At 36.0% G+C, this 24,514-nt stretch overlaps 1 protein-coding gene across 2 annotated transcripts in view; it reads left to right on the forward strand.

Moving 5' to 3' along the window:
• The window catches only part of LOC150082986 (protein kinase C, brain isozyme-like), a 567,705-nt gene that overhangs the window by 499,006 nt on the left and 44,185 nt on the right, over nucleotides 1–24,514 (forward strand). For both annotated transcript variants that reach the window (XM_090377718.1, XM_090377717.1), the window contains exons 9-15: nucleotides 1,478–1,651; nucleotides 6,258–6,349; nucleotides 8,018–8,080; nucleotides 8,806–8,944; nucleotides 15,846–15,926; nucleotides 21,673–21,780; nucleotides 21,939–22,079. In XM_090377718.1, the coding sequence (XP_090233844.1) occupies nucleotides 1,478–1,651; nucleotides 6,258–6,349; nucleotides 8,018–8,080; nucleotides 8,806–8,944; nucleotides 15,846–15,926; nucleotides 21,673–21,780; nucleotides 21,939–22,079 (798 nt within the window). The remainder of the gene's footprint in view (nucleotides 1–1,477; nucleotides 1,652–6,257; nucleotides 6,350–8,017; nucleotides 8,081–8,805; nucleotides 8,945–15,845; nucleotides 15,927–21,672; nucleotides 21,781–21,938; nucleotides 22,080–24,514) is intronic.

Genomic DNA, 24,514 nt, shown 5'->3' on the forward strand with positions numbered 1-24,514 from the left:
AAATGCTGAAATCAGTCAGCATCCATTTACTGTCCAACTCCAAATTCAGAGAAATCAACTTTTCTTCTTCCTAATTTATCATTTCTGCTTCTGCTTTCTGGAACAAACTTCCTTTACTTGTATTTCCAGAAATTTACAACCAGAAAAACTGCAATCTGATCTCAACAAGTACCTTCTGTGTTCTCAGTCTTTGACAAAACAAAAGTACTAAGTACTATAAGTTCTAATACCACTCCCATTTTTTAGTTTTTATAAAAATAAAATAGTTTTTAAAATAGTTTTTATAAAAATAAAATAAATAAAAGGAAAAGTTAATTGCTGTGCTTTTTACAAATATCACCTAGGCCAAAACGTACATAATTTACATTCTTAAGATTAATATTAGCCAAGTCTATAATTATGCAAACAGGGTAAAACTTAAAAGTAAAACATGAACACTACAATGACGAAACGTGATTTCTACGAGGAAAAGACAACAGTTATCCACTGCTGATAGGTCATGGACTGAGGGATGGTATATTTGTGTTGGTTTTTTGGTTTTTTTTTACCTAACTATTAAACTGAAGAAGTATTCCTTTTGCTACACTTGGAAACGAATCAGATGATGTGTAATAATTCGACTGAAATAACTGTATTTTCCTGTAAGGGAAAAACTAGTTGAATTATCTAGGCCACGCGTCGTTTGATTACAAATCACTCCAACCCAACTTGGCAAAAATATTCCAGTCAAACGGATTGAACGCACAGTCTTTGACTGCGAGAACAAATTCTTTACATAGTTGTTACTTTTTATTTGATTTTATGATATCAGTTTTTACAGTTATTTTATATATAAGTATATATATAATAACTGTAACAATTATACTTTTATATATAAGTATAATTGTCCATAACAATTTTAGGAGAATTCAATCAGTCAACGGTATCATTAAAGTAAGGCAAATACTTAAAACAACTTTACTTTTTTGTTAGTTGTTTTCTGTTTTTGCATTTTTGCTCTATCAAAATTTGTAGACGGCAGTATTTTAGCTTATCGTTTAAATGCCCTGCGTTCCGCACAAAAAATGTGCTCGTGCACCACGACCGCTGGTTGCCGACCCTTGCTTTATACTAAAATGACAAAACACCAAAATTTTTGGGTAAACGAACTGGTTGCCCAACGCGTTTCGCAAAGTAAACATAAGCTTGTCTTAATTAACCTAAGAGGTGGATCATACGATCTGTCTCCTCGGTTAATTAGGAGAATGTAATATGATCTAATGGAGGAGGAGGAGGATGGAACACTTAAAAACCTTTCTATTGGATACTCAGTTAATTAACATACTATCCAATATTTCTCACGTTAATTGCGAGAATTCGACATTGGTATTAAATGTAAACTTATTTAATCACCATAAGCGTATTATTATCTGTGCCCCTAATAAAATGTATTTGGTGCTAGATTCTTCCATTAAATTATTTCGTTCTATTATTTCAGGTGATGTTGGCAGAAAGGAAAGCAACGGATGAACTTTATGCCATTAAGATTCTTAAGAAAGACATCATAATTCAAGATGATGATGTTGAATGTGCCATGATAGAGAAACGAGTTTTGGCACTGGCTAGTAAGCCTCCCTTCCTAGTGCAGTTACATTCATGCTTCCAGACCATGGTAAGATTCCGTAACATGAGATTCCTTTTATTTGATTATTATGTATCGCTCTCGGATTAACTACTGAAAATTAAACTTTAGCGTGTATCCAAACTTTTTTTACGTTTGTGAAAGGACAAATAAATCTCAAAATAACACCGAGGAAAATATAATTCTGTGCCAACAATAATTGCATTAAAATGCGCTATTCTTCTACAAGTCATAGGTCACGCCTCTGATTTCAGGAAATTATGACCATAGAATATAAAAATTTTTGATCAGATATTAGGCAGGAATTCATTTCATACGTACACGTCTCTCATGGCACCAAAGGAAAATATACCTGTGTGCTCTTACTCAGGAAATAGCCGAGTGGTCATCGCGAGTGACATAAGTACACGTGCTTTGAGGGAAAGGGGTTCAAGCCCGTGACTGCTAAATACGGTGCCGTTTCTTGTATTCGCATGACGCGAAGAACACCAAAGACTGAATATTCAGTGGTACAAAAGTCAAGATGTTAATGAAAGAATCTTCAGCAAAGAAACATGCAATGTATCAAGGCACTCTGCCAAAACCTTTTAGGAAATCAAAGATCAGCAAACTGTGAAGGAACTGTTGACCAATTTCTACAAATAGAGAGAGAGAGAGAGAGAGAGAGAGAGAGAGAGAGAGAGAGAGAGAATCTTTATTGCCCTTCACGGCCATAAATCCAGTTGTTTACAGCCTCCCGATACTTCCGGATAATCGAACAATTATTTACAAAAAAAAAAGTAATTATACAAACGAAAACATATTTTAATACAAAGGTGAGAACTCCTCACGAGAGTTAAGTCTGATTGAGCTGGCTTAACATCGAGATAAGAGTAGCAGCTCAATCAGACAGCAACAGATGCAAGGTACACATCAGTCATTGCTGATTAGTCATGCTAGTCATAATTTTTTTCCGCTAAGTCCGGTCAACAGCGAATTTGTTCAGGTCGGCGTCAAGCGCCTGGGTTTGCTTGAGCATTTGCTGAGGGAGGAACCTGTCCGAGAGATGGAGTCGTGCTGAACGCGAGTGGAGCTCGGGATTGGCCCTAAGGGCAGCAGGTGGAATCCTTCAGCTGCTAGCATTGGCATTAATAAAGGCAAGTACAAGTGGGGCGCCTCCGTAGCCAGGTGGGCAGGAGCAGCAGTACGTAGCACACGCTTCTTGATTAGACCGGGGTTCAAGCCCGTGACCACCAAATACGGATGATGCGGAAAGGTCAGGGAATGATCACCGCACATCCCTGGAGCAATATGGTCTTAGTTGCTAATGCTCCTAAAAACCAAATAACAGCAAGTACAAGTTTTTTTCACGTTCATTCTAAATATAATCCTAGAACCCTGCTCCAACAGGATAACATGAAAGTGTCAATTATGCTACTTCACAACTACAAACTGCTCCTGAACAATCACTGAAAATAATTTGACGTGTTGGTTGTTCGATATAAGATGAGCTTTATACAAACATGGCCTGTACACGGAAATTATTTTATCCTTGTTCAGCTTACAGGAGAACTTTATCATCGGTTTTCGTAGTGTTGGTAGTTTCCTCAGTGTGTCTATCCTCCTCCATAGTACTATTAAAGAAAAATTATTTCAGCAACAGGTTTCATAGTGATAATTGTCAAAATGTTTTATCTTCGCTGTCTAATATTTTGGATGAGTTGAAAAATAAATGCCAGCGATGATATTCATGCCCCTTAATTAGATATGATTTATTTAACTGGCTAACATGCAATCTTCCCTTGCTGTTATAAATGTATAATATAAAAGGCGTTTAACCACTAAGATATTAATTTTCAGTACATTTAAATTGAGAACTTTCAAAATTATTTCCTTAATTTTTATGTTGGCTTAACTGGGGAGGAAGTACAAAATGATAACGTCCAAATAAGGTTGGGTTTCCCCCCCCCCATATCTTCCCTGTGAGTTACTTTGGTTTTTTCATACAAAGAGCCCTTGAACACACGCTTGTGCTGGCATAATAAACTTGCGTCATAAGACCTAAGATGCAGAGGCGACTTGAAATTGTAAAGCTTCTAGTCTTAGAAATATTATGTTTTTATAATAAGAGAGAAATATAATGCGTGCATATACCTGTATATTGAATTATAAAGGAAGGATTAGAAGTAAAAATACACGGCCAAACGAAAAACAGGGAGCAGCAAATTTAAAGCTTCCATCATAATGCTGATAGAAGGAAACAGTGATGGATTCTGCATGCTTTAGTGGTATCTTTTCGTTTAGTAAAAGGCTATGGCATAAATGAAGATTCCATACCCAAGGTCAAGTATCCGACGACTCTAATCAGCCAGAGGAATTGGAAATGGATAGTTGAAGAAGGAAGCATTATAACAGGAGGCCGTCCGAAAGAAACCAGCAAAAAAATGAAATGCAAGTCAGCAGGACTGTCACTAAACTGACATATGCAATTATAAAATGTAGAAGAGATTGACTGAATGACAAATGCGAATTTGTCATTCAGTCAATGAATTACTCCCTTATGAATTATAGGTATTATATAAGAGAGCTACTATTCAATAAGATTTATGAATTACAGGCATGTCACATAGATATATTTCAGTTCTGTGAAACATTTGTATGATATGGTAGTGTCATTTATCCGTTAGAAATATAATGGTTGTAATGATAATTGTTTATTTAGAATTACAGCTCGCAAATAATAACTACTTTACTCTATGATGGAATCCTGTACGAAGCTTAAATCTGGACATCAAGTACCCACATTAACGTGAAGCGCATTTATGCCGGGGAATACTGGTAAGTGAAATGGGCCACCCACAAATTATATCTTACCCCCCCCCCCCGGACAACAGAAATTGCACAATAACTGCGACTAAAAAAGCTAACAAACCTGGTCGATGACAGAAAACTTGTTCACTGCTCTAATGGTTATGGGCACTATATCGAGCTGAATATATACGTATATAGCATGTATTCATGGCGCATCCCCCAACAGTAATTATGTATTCCCAAAGGCTTACCCTATAGGACCGTTTCCTGTAGATAAGGTACTCAACATTACCCAAGAACTCGATGCTGACCACCTATTTTCCACTAATGCAGCATATAAGCGCCGTGCTTCTTACAGCAAACTCTCCTCCTGACTCGTATCATAACTGTATGAACTGAGTCACTCAATACTTGCCGCTTTGCATCTAGCTTCAACATTTCCAGCTGTAGGTGGCCAACTAACCATAATTCCTGGCTAGACTACCTGCATCTATCACAGTGCCCCACATGACTATTAATCTCTCCACCACCCCCGTAGACAAATTCATTATGTGTACCTTCCTGCCATTACAGGAGTTCCATGCATTTTATGAAGTTTTTTTTGTTACCTTATGTATCACTTTTCTACATGTATCATTTTGTAAGAAATATCCGCTTAGCTTGTAAACCCTTGGAAGCTTTCCGGTCTGATTGGAATAAATATTATTTACTTATTTATAGGTATCGTGATACAGAAGTCCACGAAAGCTTGCAGAATAGATTTGAAGTTATATACTGTAGGTTTTACTGTAGTGAACAACTTCAAAGTTCCTAGTTTGGTTGAGTCCACCAAACATTAAGACGCTAGTTTTTATACTGGACTGAAATATAAAGTAGATGCGAATTTTGGCAATACTAATTATGGTTACATTTGATTAATTGAACTAGCATTGTGGTTAAGACAATTTTAAATAAAAGAATGAGAGTGAAAAGAATGAATAATGAAAGTTATGTTCCCTCTTGTATGATATATTCTAGGTGACATGTGTATATATGCAACCTGAACTTGTTGTTCAATATTTGTGTTTTATTCAATTCTGTGTTTGCCTCATTTGCTCATGCGATATTCACAATTTAGTATGCATTCATATGATGTATGCAGAAAGCTCTTTCTTCTGATTACGGTGAAAATTATACTAAACAGTCAGGTTGCACTGTGGACCTTAATGCTTTGAGGACAGGTGCTGTCACAAAGACTGACAATAACTGTTATGAGAACAATCATAAGGTAAAGGAAGACAAAATAAAGAATAAAAATATAATATAGAAGTATAATAGAGGCCCTCAAATTATACTCTTCCCCCACCAAAACTCACAAAGGCCGAATAACTAATGTTAAAGTTACCCCTAATTGTCTTTGCACTTTGTGGAATGTATGCCATATAGAGGACATTTAGTGAATGTTTTAAGGCTTTTATTTTACTTAATAAAATAAATGCCTTAAAGAAATTTCTTTTCAAAACAGTCGTGTTTTACGAATAACTAACGTTCTTCCAGTACAGTAAGTCGCCCTACATATCCTCACAAATGACTGAAAACTTACTACAACTTACGAAAAAACTAAATTTCAGAAATATTAGAAGATTGTGTCATTTTTAGATTTTATTCTAGTTATTTTGAAAGGCTGGTCTTGAACTATGAGAAAGATATTAAAACCTACGGATGCTGCACAGATTAAGAACTGCGGTATTACTCTCCGGCAAAGTTCTTTCACATTCAGTCATTCTTAACCAGTTCCTAATTTTCACGTTTCTTCCTTTGTGTTAAATCATTACTTGATATCACTGATTTATTTCTCTGTTTCCAGGACCGGTTATATTTTGTCATGGAATACGTTAATGGTGGCGATCTCATGTTCCAAATCCAACAGTTTGGGAAATTTAAAGAACCTGTAGCTGTGTAAGTCATTCAGAAAAACATAAATGATATTTTCGATTGTTAATTATAATAATCATTAATAGTTTTAGTACTTTCACTGAAATGACAATCTTTCCATCGCAAGCGATATTGTTTAACCGGTTTTTTATCAATGTCAGAAGAGATTCTAAAATTATTTCCTCATTGATTAAATTGCTTCTATACTAAATAGGAAGAAAAGAATTTATATATGAATAATTTTTGAGAGATATTACCAAAGGCGCATACACTGCCTGCCCCACTTTATTATGATGCAAACTATATGCAACAATCTATTCAAACATATGTACATATATCGAAAGAGTCACATGTTGTGTGACGTATGCAGGAAAGTGCTGAAAATCCGTGCAAACTGAGTAGTGTCCAAACTCCAAAATTAGTTCACTGGCAATGAGGAACGGACAGGGTCTCACGGTCTTCCAAAAGAGGTATGATTGACAATGAAATTTAAGAATACTTGCCGACAATCATACCTCTTTAGAAGTCTGGTGCGGCTACAGAGGTGACAACGCTATTTTGAATGTTCAAAGACTACTCTCATCAGAACCTTTACCGAATGGAAAATTGGCCGCAAAACGTATTTGAACAGACTATAATTTTCCCTACTGCGGCCAAAAATGTAAAGCACGGAATCGAAGTGCGGGACCTCTGACCACGTATTTCCAAGTGAAATCGTTTCCAAACAACTGAACAATTAACCTCTGCATTTAATGCAGCAACATTGCAAGGCATCATTACCAGCAACATGCGAAGAGTTCTAAAAGAATGCACTACAGGAATAAAAGATCTTCACTGAAGCCAGTAAATAAATAAATTTTCTGTTTATACTCCGGCACGACAACCAAGTCAGTAGAGTTTACAATAAATCTACAATAGAAATATTTATTGTATTTAGTAGTCACGGGCTTGAACGCCGGTCCACTCAAGGAACGCGTGCTATGCACTCTCGCTCCTGACCACTCGGCTACGTCAGGCCTATAAGTGATCTCTAAAACTAACTGAAAAGTACATATGTATGTTAGTGCCAGGAACGTAAAGGAAAGATGCAGGAGGACTAAAGACAATAATATGGCCCGATGAGCCCTGATTTACTGCTTTCAACACCGATGGACGAGTGCACTCGTGGAGGAAACCATATGAGGCAGTGGAACCATCCCGATGTATAACGCCAATACAGGCTGCTAGAGGAGATATAATGGTGTTGTGCATGTTTTCGTGGCTAATGGAGGGCGTCAAAACATATATCTGAACATCGTTACCGACAGGACTTTAGCTACGCCGGAGGTTGCATTGGTTGGAACTGGCATGTTAGACCGCCATCGATCCGAAGCAGTGATTCGCATAGTGGCAGTCCAACACGCCGTTAGTTCATGGTCCTAATAAAGTGGCACAATATATACTGAAGTAACAAGTGCTTATAAAATAAGGTCTTAACTGCAAGAGGACTTTTTAATACTGCCGATGTAATTTAATATGCCTAATAAAATTATTTAAATATTAAACTCAGATAAAGTTTGGAGTCCAGATAAAGTCATTATCTGGACTCCAACGCATTTTATTAGAAAAGAGGTAGCTTTTTGCTAAACTTAGGATTTAAGGTTGGCTTACAATTATTCTCAGTAATATTCATTAATAATATTTCTCTTACAGGTTCTACGCTGCTGAGATAGCAATTGGGTTGTTCTTCCTACATAACAGAGGAATTGTTTATAGGTGAAGTATACCTTTCTCCTTGGATTTGTTTAGAAATATCAGTTAATTTTCTTGCCGAAGATGCTTAAGTCAATAACTATAGTGAAGAAAGTACAGCAAAACTATTTGGCTTCAATTAAAAAAAAAAAAGTGAAAAACAACTTAGTTATCCGTTTTCTTTAACCTCTTTAAAGTAAAACGAATAACATGTGGTTTAACAGCACCTTAAGAACATTTATATGACTATGAAACATCCATTAAAAGTTTCAGATAAGTTCTACGATATTTTTTGTATTTCTTTTTTCTCATTATGTTTTCCTATTTATTATAATTTTATTTTTGTGCTTTTTTGTGGAAGTTATAATTTCCTATGTAACTTTTCCTTTTCCCAATTTTTAATCACATGTATCATTTTCTGCCTTTTTGTAAAACTCCTGGCCATGTCGCCGTGATGAGTATTATTGTTCCTAGTACTTGTACCGTACTTAGCAGCAATAAAGAAGTTTTATTTATTTATTTACTCAAATCAAGATATAGCAAAAACAAGCAGTTCTCGGTTCGGTTGCATTTTTAAATCGTAATTGATGTAGAACAAATATGGTACTGCGAAATCCGTTTAAGTTTATTAAGAGACTGAATTAATTATATCTTTGTTACCACAGTCATGCTTAAATAACGCTCAATGAAACCAAAACTAACTGTTACTAAGAGTAATGTCTCTTAGGAATGGCCCTTTCTCTTTGCAGAGATTTGAAACTGGACAACGTGTTGTTAGACCAAGACGGACATATAAAAATTGCCGACTTCGGTATGTGCAAAGAAGGTATTACGGGTGATAAAACTACAAAAACTTTCTGTGGAACTCCAGACTATATAGCACCTGAGGTAAGATCAAACACATTTGTTTATCTTTGGACTCAAACAGGGAAGTAAAAAAGTTAAATAATTATATCTAGCGCGCTGTAATCTAAGTATATTTGTTAAATATGTTGTTGTGAAAGCATAGTGAGTAAACAATTAAGTGATAATGGATAGGCAAACACTGAAGAAGTGTAAGATTTACAGTGGAATGTGCAGATATGTATTAGGCAGTGCTTAGGATTCAGTAGGTGTAAACGGAGGTCGAGGTCTCCATCAAACCATCGTGGGTAATCCGGTATAGAACACAAATGATGGTAATCATTTGTGTTCTATACCGACGTGTTCAAATTCAGACGAGCAGTTTTTAATACAGTATAAGAAATGTACTCAAAATTATATACATATAAAATTAAGTTGAGAAAAACTGATATATTAAAATAATTGATAATGCTCAAGCATTATCAGTAAGGTATACTAATAGTGGGTCTTAATCTTAATAATGGTAGTAAAGTTAGAAACGTATGTAGTCAGGAAAATAAAATGATTGTATAACAAAAACTAACAAAACCACCTCATTATCAAGAGCTTCAGTTTTAACATTCAGTTGTTACGCTCAACATTGTTTTGGGTGTATTAGGAATGCTTTGGGTCTATTTGGTATAAAGCTCCAGGAATGACTTCAAGTTAAAAATTGAGCTTAAATTATTTGCTTTACTTCCTTTTAAAGTAAGAGTCTGGGGCAGCTCCACATGAACAAATTCTCTTCTGGCCAATTGAAAGCATTTCATTTCAGGAACTCATTTGCTGATATCAATTTTATTTCTCGATTTACGCTGCTGGAACAGTTCTTTCGGATTTCGTAAATAAGGAGAACTGTAGTTATTGGACACAGGAAAAAAAGATTTTAAATGTATCAAGCTCCCTTTATTCAGCTAAGATAATTGCATAGAGTTGTGTTCTACGCTTTGTCATGATCGGACCTTTTTTTTTTTTTTCTTTTTTTTTTTTTTTTTTTTGAACCAAAATGTAACAATTACAGCAGAATGTTACGGCAACATGATTGCAAAACTATCTACATCCTGAAGCATCATCTCGGCAATCAGAATATATGGTTTCAACAAGATGGCGTCACTTCATACAGTCAGTTTCTTTAAAACTGTAAAGAAACTTGTTTCCAGGACGACTTATTTCTTGATTTGGAAAAGCCAATCCTTGGCTGCCACCATCTGAAAAGCAGAGTTTATCAGTCACATCCGACCATGATTCACGATTTTAAAATTAAAATCCGGTAGGTAAAGATGGCTGCTTTCCCAACTATGTTTGTGTGGCAGAATGTTTAGTTGTAGAAAAGGGTCACTGTCTTCAAGAGAGAAGGTTGGGCCTGAACCTAAAACGTAGGAATATCCCCCAACCCTCCACTGAAAAAAATATGGGCGTTTCCAATTATTATGGAGGGCAAAATGAGAACGAGTAAAGATAGTACGCTGGCCCGACTTCAAGCCCAAATGGCTGAAGTTTCTGTGACCAACTGGGCTAAGAGATCAGTCACTCAACACAAACAATGCAACGCTGGACACAGTATCGTCACAAATACACAGCGGGTCTGGCATAATCAGAACCGCCCCCACACGTAGGAATAAAAATAAATAAAAATAAAATCTGTATCTGTACGATATTTTGTGCATTTTACCGTATCTCATCATTTTCTGTATGATATTCTAAACTTTAACCCATATATCGCTATAAGTGTATGGTGGGGTGGGATTGCCAAACGCCACAGGGACCCTAGTACAACATAGACAAGGTTGTTTATGTGTACCGTGCGTTAGCAAATATTAATGATTCACAAAAAAAAAAAAAAAAAAAAAAAAACACATAGAGCATCGACTTTTATGCGCGAACAGGGAAATTCTTTTCTGTGCATCCGCACATTGCCCATTCATTTTTTCACTTATAATATACGGTATATGGATAGCCTATATATATATAGGAAAAAAGGTAATGTGCGCAGCGCGTTTCGTTTCAGGCGCGTTCGATTGTTTTTTTTTTTTTTTTTTTTTTAATGAAAACCCCAAACACGAAAGGTATCAAAACCTATAGTACTTAGTACCGTGCATGGGTTGAAGGAGAGGGGGATGCCGGAAACTTTGCTCTAGAGACTAAACATGGGGTTCACCACTTCAAGCCTCCAATAAGCAAAGTGGTGGTATTTCACCGGTTGATGAAAGTCATCTACCACCTTTTTCCTTATATTAACTGATATATATTTTTTTTTCTTTTTCTATGATTAATAGAAGCAGCGGTGAAACTACAAAAAGTGGGCCCCCAATGCAAAGTTTGGTGTGTGCCTGCCGAAAACATTTGTTTTGGTAAAAATAAAAAAAATTAACAATAAAACGGTAAACATGATACTCAGTAATACTCAGAAATATTATTGGTGTAATAGTCAAACTATACTCAATAATAATGACCCTTAATAAATGGGCCCCTACCCCAATACGTGGGCCCGTATTACACTTTGGCCTCCGCAGTCACAAATCCTTAAAAAACTGCCCTGGAAGCAGAAGCTATGCTACTACCATTTCTATATAATATCTATCTGATATCTTTATTGCAATCAGGAAAATAAGTAAATTTTACATGGATGCCTGATGCAAGGCCCATAACAGCAAAAATGCTAGGGATTTTTAGGCATTTCACCTCTATTCACTGCAGTTTAGCTTGTGCTATGCACCTAGCTAACAATAAACATGCTTTGTGTGAAAAAAAAAATATTGTTCGTAGGCAGTAAATTTTATCATAAACATAACTAAAAAAACTTACATTTTTACTCAAATTAAATTTTTTTTTTTTTTTTTTTTGTTTCGTTTCAGGTAGGAGGGCAGTGGGTTCCAATGCACTGCACTGGCATAGTTACGCTACTGAATAGAAGTAAAAACTAAATATAGTTAATTATCAATTAATTAATACGATAATAACTTTACAGAACACGTAACTACTCTTAAGTTCTCCAAACTTAACCGGTTTCGGTTTAATGACAAATGTATATTTATTATTCTGCTACCATATCATTTTCATGCGCGTTCACATATATATCCATATATATAATTTATTTATGCACATATGTGTGTCATATATATATCACGAAATTTTATATATGAACATTTTAAAAATATTTGTTGAGCCATTCTAAATTTCATTAGAATCAGGCAAACATGATTTTTTTGGCAATTATTATTTCTATTTTTCTATACAATTTGTATGCAAGAAAGAAAGAAATTCATATATTAAATGTAGTTTTAATGCAATATAATTAGTTCAGACAGTCCGTGAACTCCTCGCGTATATTGATATCTAAGATTCATGAAACAATGGTTGCTCTGACAGGCAACCAAAACAACCACACTATTGTATATATCAATTGCATCTCACATATTGTGGATATATCGCGTCAGTAAGTAGTTCGTGTCTTTACAGTGCTTATTTAGCCCCCGATGAAACACCAAACTGGGCCGAAACGATGGTGAAAGATTTGTGTAGACAAAAGATTAAAATATTCAGTTTAGCCTCTTCTGCTTCAGGACATTTTCTCTCTCGTGTCATGTTATCTCTCTCTCTCTCTCTCTCTCTCTCTCTCTCTCTCTCTCTCTCTCTCTCTCTCTCTCTCTCTCTCTCTCTCTCTCTCTCTCTCTCTCTCCCTCCCTCTCTCTCTCTCTCTCCCTCTCTCCTGCCTTCAAGCTGATACCTCTAGATCTATAGATCTGGGGCCTTTCTGAGATTAAATTACTTGTTAACCTCTAATTAAAGCCGCAGTATGAATAATGCCATACTCTTTAAATACAAAAGACAAGTACTGTATAATACTATAAATAGTATTATATTCGTCTTTTGGAGGAATGCGTTTTATTTAGAGCAGTGTAATACTGAGGCAACTCGTCGTGCAGCGTCTCCGCAATATGCAACAGATGCATTAAGTAGCAAATCGAGTTTTCTCATCGCTAATTATAAAATTGAGCCTCTGCCATATTTGCACAATAATATTTTATATCTCTCTTAACAAAGTTTTTGCTCTAAATTTTATTTTATTTCTTCATTGGTGTGAGGCTATGAACAATAAAAATGGATGGAAAAATATTGGTATACTTATTAATATAATCTCTGCTCTAATTCTAACTTACAGCCCAATAACGTGTTAGAATCATGCTGTAACCTGACAGGTTACAGCATGATTCTAACACGTTATTCATAATTTCGTATATGTATCTAATAAAGCTTGGTATTCTTACGTAAATTGACAAAAAAAAAAAAACTTTTTTTGGTGTTAAAAAAAAAAAGTTTTTTCTTTTTAAATATAATAATAGAAAAAATATTAACATTTAGTTCGATGATGAAATAGAATAATAAGATTATTTAAGTAAAAAATAAAAAAAAACGAAAATTCTTCTATAGCTTTGCACTAAAATTATATTTCAAATATTTTTGCAATAAACTGTGTGGATAAGAGATGAGTTTTGTAAAAATATCTGCACCGTTGGCTGACTATTATTTTGATTAAAAATAAAGAAATAAAAACTTTTTTAATGTTGGTATTGCTGTTTAATTAATTACTGTGCGTGTACTTCATATTCTGTTGGCATAAGAAGAAGCACTAAAACAGACCCTACTTCGCCGGGTGGGTAAAGTACCTGCCTGACAACCCAAAGGTCGCGGGTTCGAATCCCGCTTCCGGCTTGAATCAGAGTAATGCGAAAACTTTTGGAGGTGCATTATGGCCACAGAAACCGATGCGCCAACAAAAAAAAAAGACCCTACTGCAATATTTACGAGTACATATTGTTTACTCTTTTACTACCCCAAAAATGCGTCCTTCATAAGGCATTGTTTTTAATTTTTTTTTTTTGACCTTTTTCATATCAGATATCGCTTGAAACCTTTCATTATTCATTACTGATAGCTTCTATATCTGATAGGAAAAAAGAAACGAAACATTTAAATGCTAATGCAGGAAATAAATCTTCGGAAATATATTACAGCCCATTACAAAAGCATCCAGAATTTCTTTAGACTATCAGCATAGTTTCTGCTCTAACATTGCCTAGGAAATTGGCACCGACTATTTTATGAATTGCATGCTACTTCTTCAATGGATTTAATGCGACATCAAATGTCCTACGCAAGTTTTCTAAATTATGGAACAACAAAAATAGCATATTTTATTTTCGCTTCACTTTTTTCTTTATATATGAAAATTTATCACCGCCATTATTTCGTGCTTTTTCAAAAGCTCAACATTTAGGCCCAATTTAATATGGAGGGAAGGCAAAGCAAAAAAAAAAGTTCCGGTTATGAGCAGCTGATGAAAATAGTTTTCTGGCAGTAACTAAATTCTGTTTAACAGGCCATTCTTGGACTACGCCATGCTTGTCTTTTGCTAAGCTAACACAAAAAGCAGTGGTATTTCCAGCAGCCTAGCTGGACACCAAGGAATATGATCACTTTCAGCTGAGTTTTTCAGCTGAAAATCATGAAGAATTCATCTATAGGCGACGTTAGAGTAGGTGGGCTGTTTATTCATCTGAAGAATCCGTTTTCCATTAGTAACTGTTCACCGATAGCGCAGTGTGAGCCGGCACGTTGTCATGATAGCTACAACGCACGAATTGTGACCTATTTGCCTGATCACAATTCGCATTTCCCTTTCACAATTGATCACAATTCGCATTTCCCGGAACACCCTTTCCCCAAACGCTTCAGTACATGAAGGAAAAATGTCCGACAGATTATTCTTTGTTAAAGAATTCGAAGTGAATAATACTTTTTCCTTTTTATCAATGAAAACAATGACCACAGTCTTCAATTTTGATTTGTTGAAATTTCGACTTGCTTTTTTCATCCTTGAAGAGCTTGTTATGTAAACGCACTGTGGTCTACTCTAAAGCAGTATAATTCAGCTTTGTATACATAAAAAGGGATAGTGAAGACAGTGCGGCATTAAGAATGCTATTCTGGCCGTTTCCCCGGGAAGGTATTGTTATTAATTGTATTTTAAATCAACTAAGCAAAATATTATATGTAGCCACAGTTCTCAAGTTAACTGCGAATGTAAATAATTTTAATGAAATGTAAAAAAGTACTATTTAAGGTACTACTTGTTTTATTATGAAAACTTGGAGGACATTCTCATCCTAATTTTATTTATTTTTGTTTTAGCCAACAGGATTTAAGATGCCTAATAAACACGAGTAATTTCTACTTCTAAACGAATGGCAAAGATTAATCTTTCATTTATTTAAAAGAAAAGGCATTGACACGATAGCCCTATTTCTAGGACGTATTCATTCATCCTTCTATTGACCTATTTATTATAACGTATTTACAATTACTATTATATAAATTCGCAAATCGGCCTACTAGTCTTTTGCCCCTTCTTCGGGTAAATCAGTAAAAATAACCAAATTAATAGGTGTCATAACCCACCCTTATATTTTGCATACACACACACAGCGGCAAACAATGGGACAACACTGCTTACAGCAGCTGGGGCATCTTTCGGTGTTAACTTCCTGTTTTTTTTTTTTTTTTTTTTCCGAAACTGATATTGGACCCTTTGAGCCTTTTTAACGGTTCGGGACGATACGAAAACCATGTATTTCGAGTTCGTACACAAGCGCCATTAGTTCTAACTCACCACTCTCAAAATAGCTTCTTTGTCGTGTAGGTTTGAATTTCACCAGTAAGTTCTGCTTTAGTTACTGTACCCAAGGAACACCAAACGCGCAGTAACCATGGGCAATAGGCAATGTATTATTCATACTGCCTCGCCATATTAGAACGTTGCCAAATTTGTATGACTTTGCTATGAAATGTGTGGTGGGGTGGGGAATTCATATATTATGACTTTATAACATTAATCTTACATTTCCAGATAATCCTGTATCAACCATATGGGAAGTCTGTGGACTGGTGGGCCTATGGAGTACTCCTTTACGAAATGCTAGTTGGACAGGTAATAACACTGTGATGTAACTAACGTCATAAGGTTTTTTGAATTGTAAAGAAAAGTAAGAAACCTTCACATCTGCATTAGTAGGTACCCTTGAAACAGAACAGTATATTTTGTACGTGTTAATCATTGCAATTTCAGTAGACAATACACTATTCTGTTACAGGGATACCCACTATCGCAGTTTACAGTTATGTAAATAATACTGCGTAAAACAGATGATATTTCGCATTTGTTTTCAAAAAGGAGCAGACAGAAACACATACCAGCGCTCTCTCTCTCTCTCTCTCTCTCTCTCTCTCTCTCTCTCTCTCTCTCTCTCACACACACACACACACACACACACACACACACACACACACACACACACACACACACACACACACACACACACACACAACAAATCAGTTAATTTTGGAAAGTCCTGAGTCTGCAATTGAGGTTCGAATGAACTATAATATTTGCATATAGATGTGGAGTTAAGCGTCTTTGACTGACGAATTCTAAATAACTCACGTTAATACCTTTCACAGGAGATATTACAAATTAATTATAAGGTTATTTTCAAAAAAATATATCAAATTCCAGTAGCCAGGCAGACAACTGAATGAGAACTGCAATAATTATCTTTTAGATTTCCAAGAGTAATCAAGTTATCCTTTAGGTTTAGTATTAAACACAAGACAAATTTGGCAAACATACGTGTTTGTTTGTTTTTTTATATATATAATTAACTATATAATATCGGTGTAGATACACCATAGTTTACCCATAAATTTGAACTACGTATGTAGTATAAAGGCATCGTTTTAATTGTAGCTCATATTATGGGTGCCTTCACAACGGGATTGCTGGTATTGCACTACTTCGAATAAATAACGCTTCTCTAGTATAGAAGACTACTGTTATTTATTTTCAGTGGATACCACCACCCAGACGATCGTTTTGAAGCTAGTGGGCTTCGTCATCAGTGGGTTAGCAGGTACCCGGGTAATACAACATGCCAACACAATTGCGAAGTTATATCCACAATATGAGAGATGCCAAATGGTGTAGGAAATAATATCAGCTATCTCGTTGTGATGGCACCCACAATATGAGATACAATTAAAACCATTCAGTTCGATGACGAAATAGACTAACAAGATAGGCCTGACGTAGCCCAGTGGTCAGGAGCGAGGGTGCATAGCACGCGTTCCTTGAGTGGACCGGGGTTCAAGCCCGTGACTACTAAATACGATAAATATTTGTATTGACAATTTATTGTAAACTCTACTGACTTGGTTGTCGTGCCGGAGTATAAACAGAAAATTTATTTATTAAAAAAAAAAAATGTATTTTTAAGTACCAAAGTACTGCTTTCAAGAAAGCATAACATTGGTTATTAATCATTCTCAGTTAACTGACGTGTAAGTTAGTGCAAGTGCAATATTTCTTATGATCACACCTATGATCATTCTCAGTTAACCATTTTGCAAACAGTTCATGGTTTTTTAAGGATCCAATTTGTATTAACAGTGAACAACTAAAAATTCTTTTTCTTGTGATGTTTAAATCAAAACTGCATTAATACTGTTTGCGGATAATAAAGCACTCGCACGTACATTGGTATAATTATATTTATTTCTGAATTGGAAATATTAGTATTAGTATTAGTAACGGCCGCATGGTGCAAGAAAGCCTATGGCTTATGCTACACCAGCCAAAAAAAATATGTACATAGACAAACGTTTCGTGGTATTTTCGTTGCAGAGACAGCTGTCACTTCTTCAGTGACAGCTGTCTCTGCAAAATTATCGTAACAAAACGTCTCTTCGGTCACAAGAACTTGAATATTCACAAGTTCTTGTGAATATTCAATTTGTTACGGTGATATCGCAATGACAACCAAAGAAGTGCTAAGAAAATACCACGAAACGTTTCACTCCATTACGCACATATTTCGGCGCCTCCGTAGCCAGACCGGGGTTCGAGCCCGTCACCACCAAATATGGAGGATGCGGAAAGGTCAGGGAATGACCACCGCATATCCCAGAGCAATATGGCCTTAGTTGCTAATGCTCCTAAAAACCAAACAACAAACAAACAACACATATTTCCAATTCGGAAATAAACATAATTATACCAACGTACGTTTGTGAGGTTCTTATCTTCAAACAACGCAGATTAGCTACACACCATGTCGCTCAAGAAATAAATACCTTATTATAATATTGTTGTAGAATACAGAACATTAAACTAATTCTTTAGACTTTTTTTTTTTTAATATTCACTAACCTTAAGCGTCAGTAGCCAATCAACCATACCGACAAGCCAGCAACTGCAAAGGAGAGGAGAAGGAAAGCACTCTCCGAGCTGGTCTGGAAAGGTGATTAAAGATCACGTGGGACCATTCGGAAACCTCTGGACAGTGACGAAATTTATAATTTCCTCACTGCTCAGGGTTATCCTGTCCCTCTCAGAAGATTAGTTCTGATATTGTTAAAAAGAAATGAACAAAGAAGAAATCGTATATTGCATTAAACGTCGAATTAACAGGATCCTTATAATAAGATACAAAAGAACTTGATCATTTATCTCACACTTCGAATTGAGCAGTGATTCTGAAATTCGCCCGCTTTTCCCGCACAAACCTGTCAAATACACTCATGAGCAAAACATTATGCCCACCTACCTCACAGCATGTTCGGCCACCTTTAGCTGTAATAACTGTTTGTACCGGTGTAGCACGACTCCATGAGACCGTGGAAGGTGTCCTCAAGTACCCAAGATCAGCTGAACAGAAGCACTTCCCGGAGTTAGGCAACGGAGCGAGAAACTAGCGTGGACTGGCCAATGATACATTCTGCAGCATCCCACAAATGTTCGATGAGATTGATGTCGGGGAAATGTGGAGGTCGGAGGGGCACACGAAATGCTTGGACATAATTCTTGAGCCATTTCTGCACAATACCGGCCTTGTGACATGGAGCGTTGTTTTGTTGAAAGAGTCCAGTGCCATGTGGATACACTATCATCGTGTAGGGCAAAACCTAGTCCCAAACAATGCAAGGTAGGATCTACCGATGAGGGTGTGTTCAATAGAAATGAGGGAACCTAGTGGTATCCATGAACATCCCGTCAAACCATGATATCACTGCCAGCCAATTTTCGTCCAACCGTGCGGTCTGGTTGCAGCCGTTCACCAGCTCGCCGTCGAACATGCAGCCGTCCATCGACATGGTATGATGGAGCCGAAACCTTGGGTCATCAGACCAGGCAAATCTTTTCCGGTTGTTCAATACCAAGGAACTGTGCACCCGTGACCAATGCAAGGTGTCGATGACGATCGGTCAACAAGGGAACATGAACACGTCCTCTCCTCCCTATCCGTATGCCCATCTGTAAGAGCGTCTGCCGGATGGTGTGATCGTAAACGTTTCTTTGTGTGCCCTGGCTATAGTCTGCCGTTAACTGAGGGATTGTGAGCAACTGTTGTCCCGGACAGAACGTGCCAACCGCCGTTCACCTCGACAGTCAACCAGCAGTGTCTCCCCGTCCCAGAACGCTGGGTGGTTGTGTATCCCTCTTCGGACTGTCCCCACCACACCTTCACTACGGCAGTCCTTGAATAGCTGACAATGCCTGCAGTTGCCGAGATATTGGCCCCGTCTTCCTAGCGCTGCAAATCGTTCCCTGTTCAAACCCCGTCAGGTCCTACCCCATTGTACGGACTTCATAATGACAAACAAACTACACGTGCCGTTACTATATATACTTCGGCCGTTGCTGACGTCACTCCTGAGTGCTGTGAGATGCGTCTACTCCTGGAGATAGGAATTATCATAATGTTTTGACTGATGAATGTATATACATGGGATTTATAAAAAGGAAATGAATGAGGAAATCCCATTGTTCTCTTCGTAAAAGAAAAGGAAAAATAAAGCTGCTGTATTAACACGTTTAAATTCAAGTAAAATAAAACTTCTTATTAATAAAATGTGCCACAAACGTTATTTTGTATTGTATATTTTAATTTGGCGCTCCCTCAAAACATAATGAATTAACATCTGGAGTTGTAAGTTAGCTACACAAGTATTCCACGATAAAACATTCTTTCTTAGAATCATATTTTACAGAGAATCTATACTAGTTATTTTATTCACATGGACAAAATATTAAATCTAATGATTAAAAGTTTGTGCATGTGAACAAGGAACTAATATTGTTTCTCTGAAGCGATACTGAGAGAATACAAATGTGTTATCGTGGAGCTCTTTTGTGGTTAATTTACAGATCACTAGAGAGGGGAAATAAACAGAAAGTTTAGTTTACAAATACAATTAAAGAGTCTGGAAAGTAGCTCATTAATTTTATTATATCTAGGTATAATAACCAGTTGGCTTAATATACTTACTTAACTGTTAAGTTGCAATATACTTTTGTAGTTTGCAACGAAGTTAAAAGAATTCCGTTAGAGGATAAGTGACACGAAACAGTCTAAAGAATAGAACCTTCTACTCGGTTTTTATTATTGTTATTATTATTATCTGTTTATTCACCTTAGGTTCGCCACCTGAACAGCAAATGGGCTAGGAGGGTGTACAAATATATATATATATATATATATATAATGCATACAATTTATACAAATTTTCGATATCTACAATCATGACATTGTATAGAAAATTATATTTACTTAATAGCAGTAACGATTAGCTTTAAAATAAAATTCATATTAAATTAATATTATTATATATGCAGGTTGTCCTACATCTCAATTCTTCTGTAATTGTCATTACAACTTACTTTGCTTTTATAATATATTTTTACATTAAATTATTTACATTCCTGATATAAATAAAGCTCAAATTTTATATTCTTAATACTGGAAGCCACACCTTGAGTACTGTATACAGGAGGTCTGGAGGCCTCATTTCAAGAAGGATGTAGAGCTGCTGGAACGAGTACAGAGAAGGGCAACAAGATTAGTGAATGGAACAAAGGGTTGCTCTTACGAAGAAAGGATTAAGTTTTGCAAATTACAGTGTCTGGAGACTAGGCACCGGCGAGGTGATCTGACAGAGGTGTATTAAGCCTTGAATGGTTTGAGCATGCTCAATGCCGATGGGATTCTTCCTTTTGCTCAGAATAATCACCTGAGGGCATAAATTCAAATTGAGGAAAGATAGATGTGCGGAAATTTGCCTTTAGCCAGCGGGCAGTTGGTTGGTGGAACAGACTTCCATCTCTTGTTGTAGAAGTTGATAGCCTAAATAAATTTAAGGCTCAGCTGGACAGGTATTTTGAACGAACGGAGGGAGTGGCCTTTTTTTCTTTTTTGGCTGATGCTGCATAAGCTTGCTTTCTTGCATCATATGCCTCTACTAATGCTAAATCGAGAATGTGATCGTTTCAGTAAATATGTTCAAATACATGACAGTGTTTCCCCCAAACTTCTTTGTTGAAACATAAGTATGAAAAAAAAAGGCAACAACGCTTTAAATTAATTTTAATTTGCTTATGCTCCAAAAGCATTTAAACATTCAACGGAATCGCCGCTTAATTTATCACTCTGTCATTACATAACAATTATAGGCGTAACTTAATTATATCATGATTAAAAAGTAGATGAAGTAAACTTACCTATTTCATTTTAGCTGTAGGGCAAGGTGTGATATGATTATATGGTAGTAACCTGCAATTGCTGGGAGGAATAGTGTTCATGGCTACTCTAAAAATGATGGAGACATTTTTTTTTTTCTTTTAGCCACCCTTCGATGGAGAGGATGAAGAAGAATTATTCGCTTCCATTACAGATCATAATGTCTCCTATCCCAAATCTCTGTCAAAAGAGGCAAAGGAAGCATGTAAAGGAGTAAGTATACATGAGTGTGATAAGATAATCTGTGCTTCTACTATAGGAAATGCATCATGCAGTAAACAAGTAATATAATAGTAAATATTTATGCAAATTAAAACGATTTGCCTAGAGTTCCAATAATAATTATTTTGTTTTCGACATTTCTCTTACAGTTTCTAACAAAAAATCCTTCTAAACGACTAGGTTGTAGTCTCAATGGAGAGGTTGATATTCGAAGTCATCCTTTTTTTCGGCGTATTGATTGGGACAAGATAGAAAACAGAGAGGTTCAGCCTCCTTTCAAGCCTAAAATCGTAAGTAATCCTTCCTTCCTCTCTATATTGATACGATGTGTGTTTAAATTGAAAGTGTTGCATAATATCCTTTTAAGCAGGATTGATGGAGGTATTCTTTCCTATAAAAGAGGAGAGATGGGTGCTGAAATTTCCGTGCTTTTTTCTGCTTCTGCTGAAAGAACATTAACTCATGTAATAAATTAATAAACCCACTCACTGTTCCCTGGAATTGCTCGTGCGAAACTATCAGACATTATGATCCTTGCCAATAAGTTTTGAATGAAATTAACCTCTGCTAATACCACGTAATACCAAAAGAAATAAATACTCAGTAAGCGGGTAAAAATCAATCTATTATTGTTAACCAACTAGAGTCGAAAGAGGCCAACAGATTCGTTTGTCATTCAGCAGAAGCTGAATGATGAGCGAATATATTCAGGGAACGTGGCAGTTCTAAGCACGTAGCAATTTGGAGTGCACAGCAATTCAGAAATACCAAATTTGGTGTATTCTGTGAGTTAATTCAGCTTATAATACGAGTAGTGTTACACAAAAAATGCAAATATTTACTATGCCATGCTATAAACAGTAAATTTACTGTTTAATATGTTATTTGAAAAAAAAAAACGTACTGTGGACAGCTGAAGGTTGAGAAACAAAAAATTATTCACAAATTTCTTAATTTCTATAGACTGTAATTGAGAGTTGAACCGATAACAGATACTGAATGGTTTTCGCATGTGCAAAAGCCATTTCCAAAACCAGTTTCGTTCCTTTGATAAACGCATTTACTTTTGAAGTGAAACTTCTTTAGACGCGCCCCAGGCAGTTTTCTCATGACAGTAACTTGCGTCCGTGGATTGTCAAAAATCGTCACGAAAATGCAACACGAAATGACGTACCTGTACGTAGCAGCGACGCATGATGCAGCCAGTAACCCTACAGTGCAGCCACGGTGTAACTGGCATGCGTTTACGTTTCAAATCGCTATATCTCAGTTATCTCAGTTTCTAGTAGTCCGATTTTAAAATTTTGAAAACCAAAATATTTCTTCCGTCATTCTTTACCGTATTTCAAAAACATTTTCGAAGGAAAAAAATTTATAATTCAATGTGCCGAAGACTAACAGTGAGCGTTGCATTGCGGCCATCGAAACCACCTCCAATGAGTACAAAGGAGATATCTGTAAAAACTTTGTAATAAACTTGTAAAACAATTGTAAAATATAAAACCACCGTAACATTGAAATAATAAACGCTTCAAAAGATTCTAAAGAAGCTTCACTTTAACTTCCGCTAGGTGTGCTTGACACGCACGCAATTTTTCTATTTTTTTTTTTTATAGACAACTGTTTAAAATTAGTACTGGTGCTAGTATCATAGAAAAGAAAATGAAGGTTGAGAAGCAAGAATTAACTTGTTGACACAGAGATTAGAAAATAAAAGTAAGGAAATGTACTTTTTTTGTGAAAGGCTTTTCTCTACCCATCCGTGATATTAACGGATTGAAGCTTTATAGAAACCAATGAATTACAATAATCGCCTTTACTTTCTTTAAATCTGGTTTCTGTCAACTAAGTTTATTCTTACTTCTCAATGTATCCCTGGTACTAGCGCACAAATAGCTTCAATAGCTTTTTTTAAAAGAAAGTAATCTTTTTCATTTATTTTTCACATACGATGTCTGTGTTAACCAATTTATTCTGACTTCGCAATTACGAAACTAATCACTAAAAAAACTTTCTTCAACACTGCTCTGTATCAGCCTAATCGAATGTCACAGTGATCAAGATCGATGTCGTTCCACATCGTGTGATAAGGCCTAATTTAAGTCTCATTTCTTTTAAACCTTGGCCAAATTAGCCTCAGACAAGGTTTCCATGTTTTTTTTTTCTTTCCCTTCTTCAAGGAACTGAAATATTTCATCCCCCAAAATAAGGAAGCCAACCACAAAATACACTCAATTTACAGACACAATACACTATGTTTCGCAGCATTAGTTTCCTTGAGAAAATCTAAAATGTCTAGATCTGATCTGTAAAATAACTAGTAATCTGATATTAGAGTAACATTCCGACAGTATTTCATAAAAAGCCAACTTTTTTTTTTATTCCAGCGTCTATGTCATATTAAATTTTATAGGAAATTTATTGGGCTCGCCAACACCTGAACCAATACATGCTACTTGAGCAGTACACATTTCAACCAATCATAAAAAATAAACGTCACTTACTTTCTAGGGTTCTGCTGCTGAGTTTCTATCCTACAACACATCAATTGTGCAGAAATTCCATTTTTTTTGTCAATGTGGCATGCACATAAATACCGACTTGTAATACACTCAGATTGTTGAATAACACCAAACTGGCTTACAACTGAATGGACGTGCACACACATATTCCGTATTTGCTCACTCTGGTGCATTACATCTAAATATTTCCAGTGACAGCACAT

The sequence above is a fragment of the Mastigoproctus giganteus genome, chromosome 7, assembly GCF_048544385.1.
Source record: "Mastigoproctus giganteus isolate SK-2022 chromosome 7, ASM4854438v1, whole genome shotgun sequence".
Lineage (NCBI taxonomy): Eukaryota > Metazoa > Arthropoda > Arachnida > Uropygi > Thelyphonidae > Mastigoproctus > Mastigoproctus giganteus.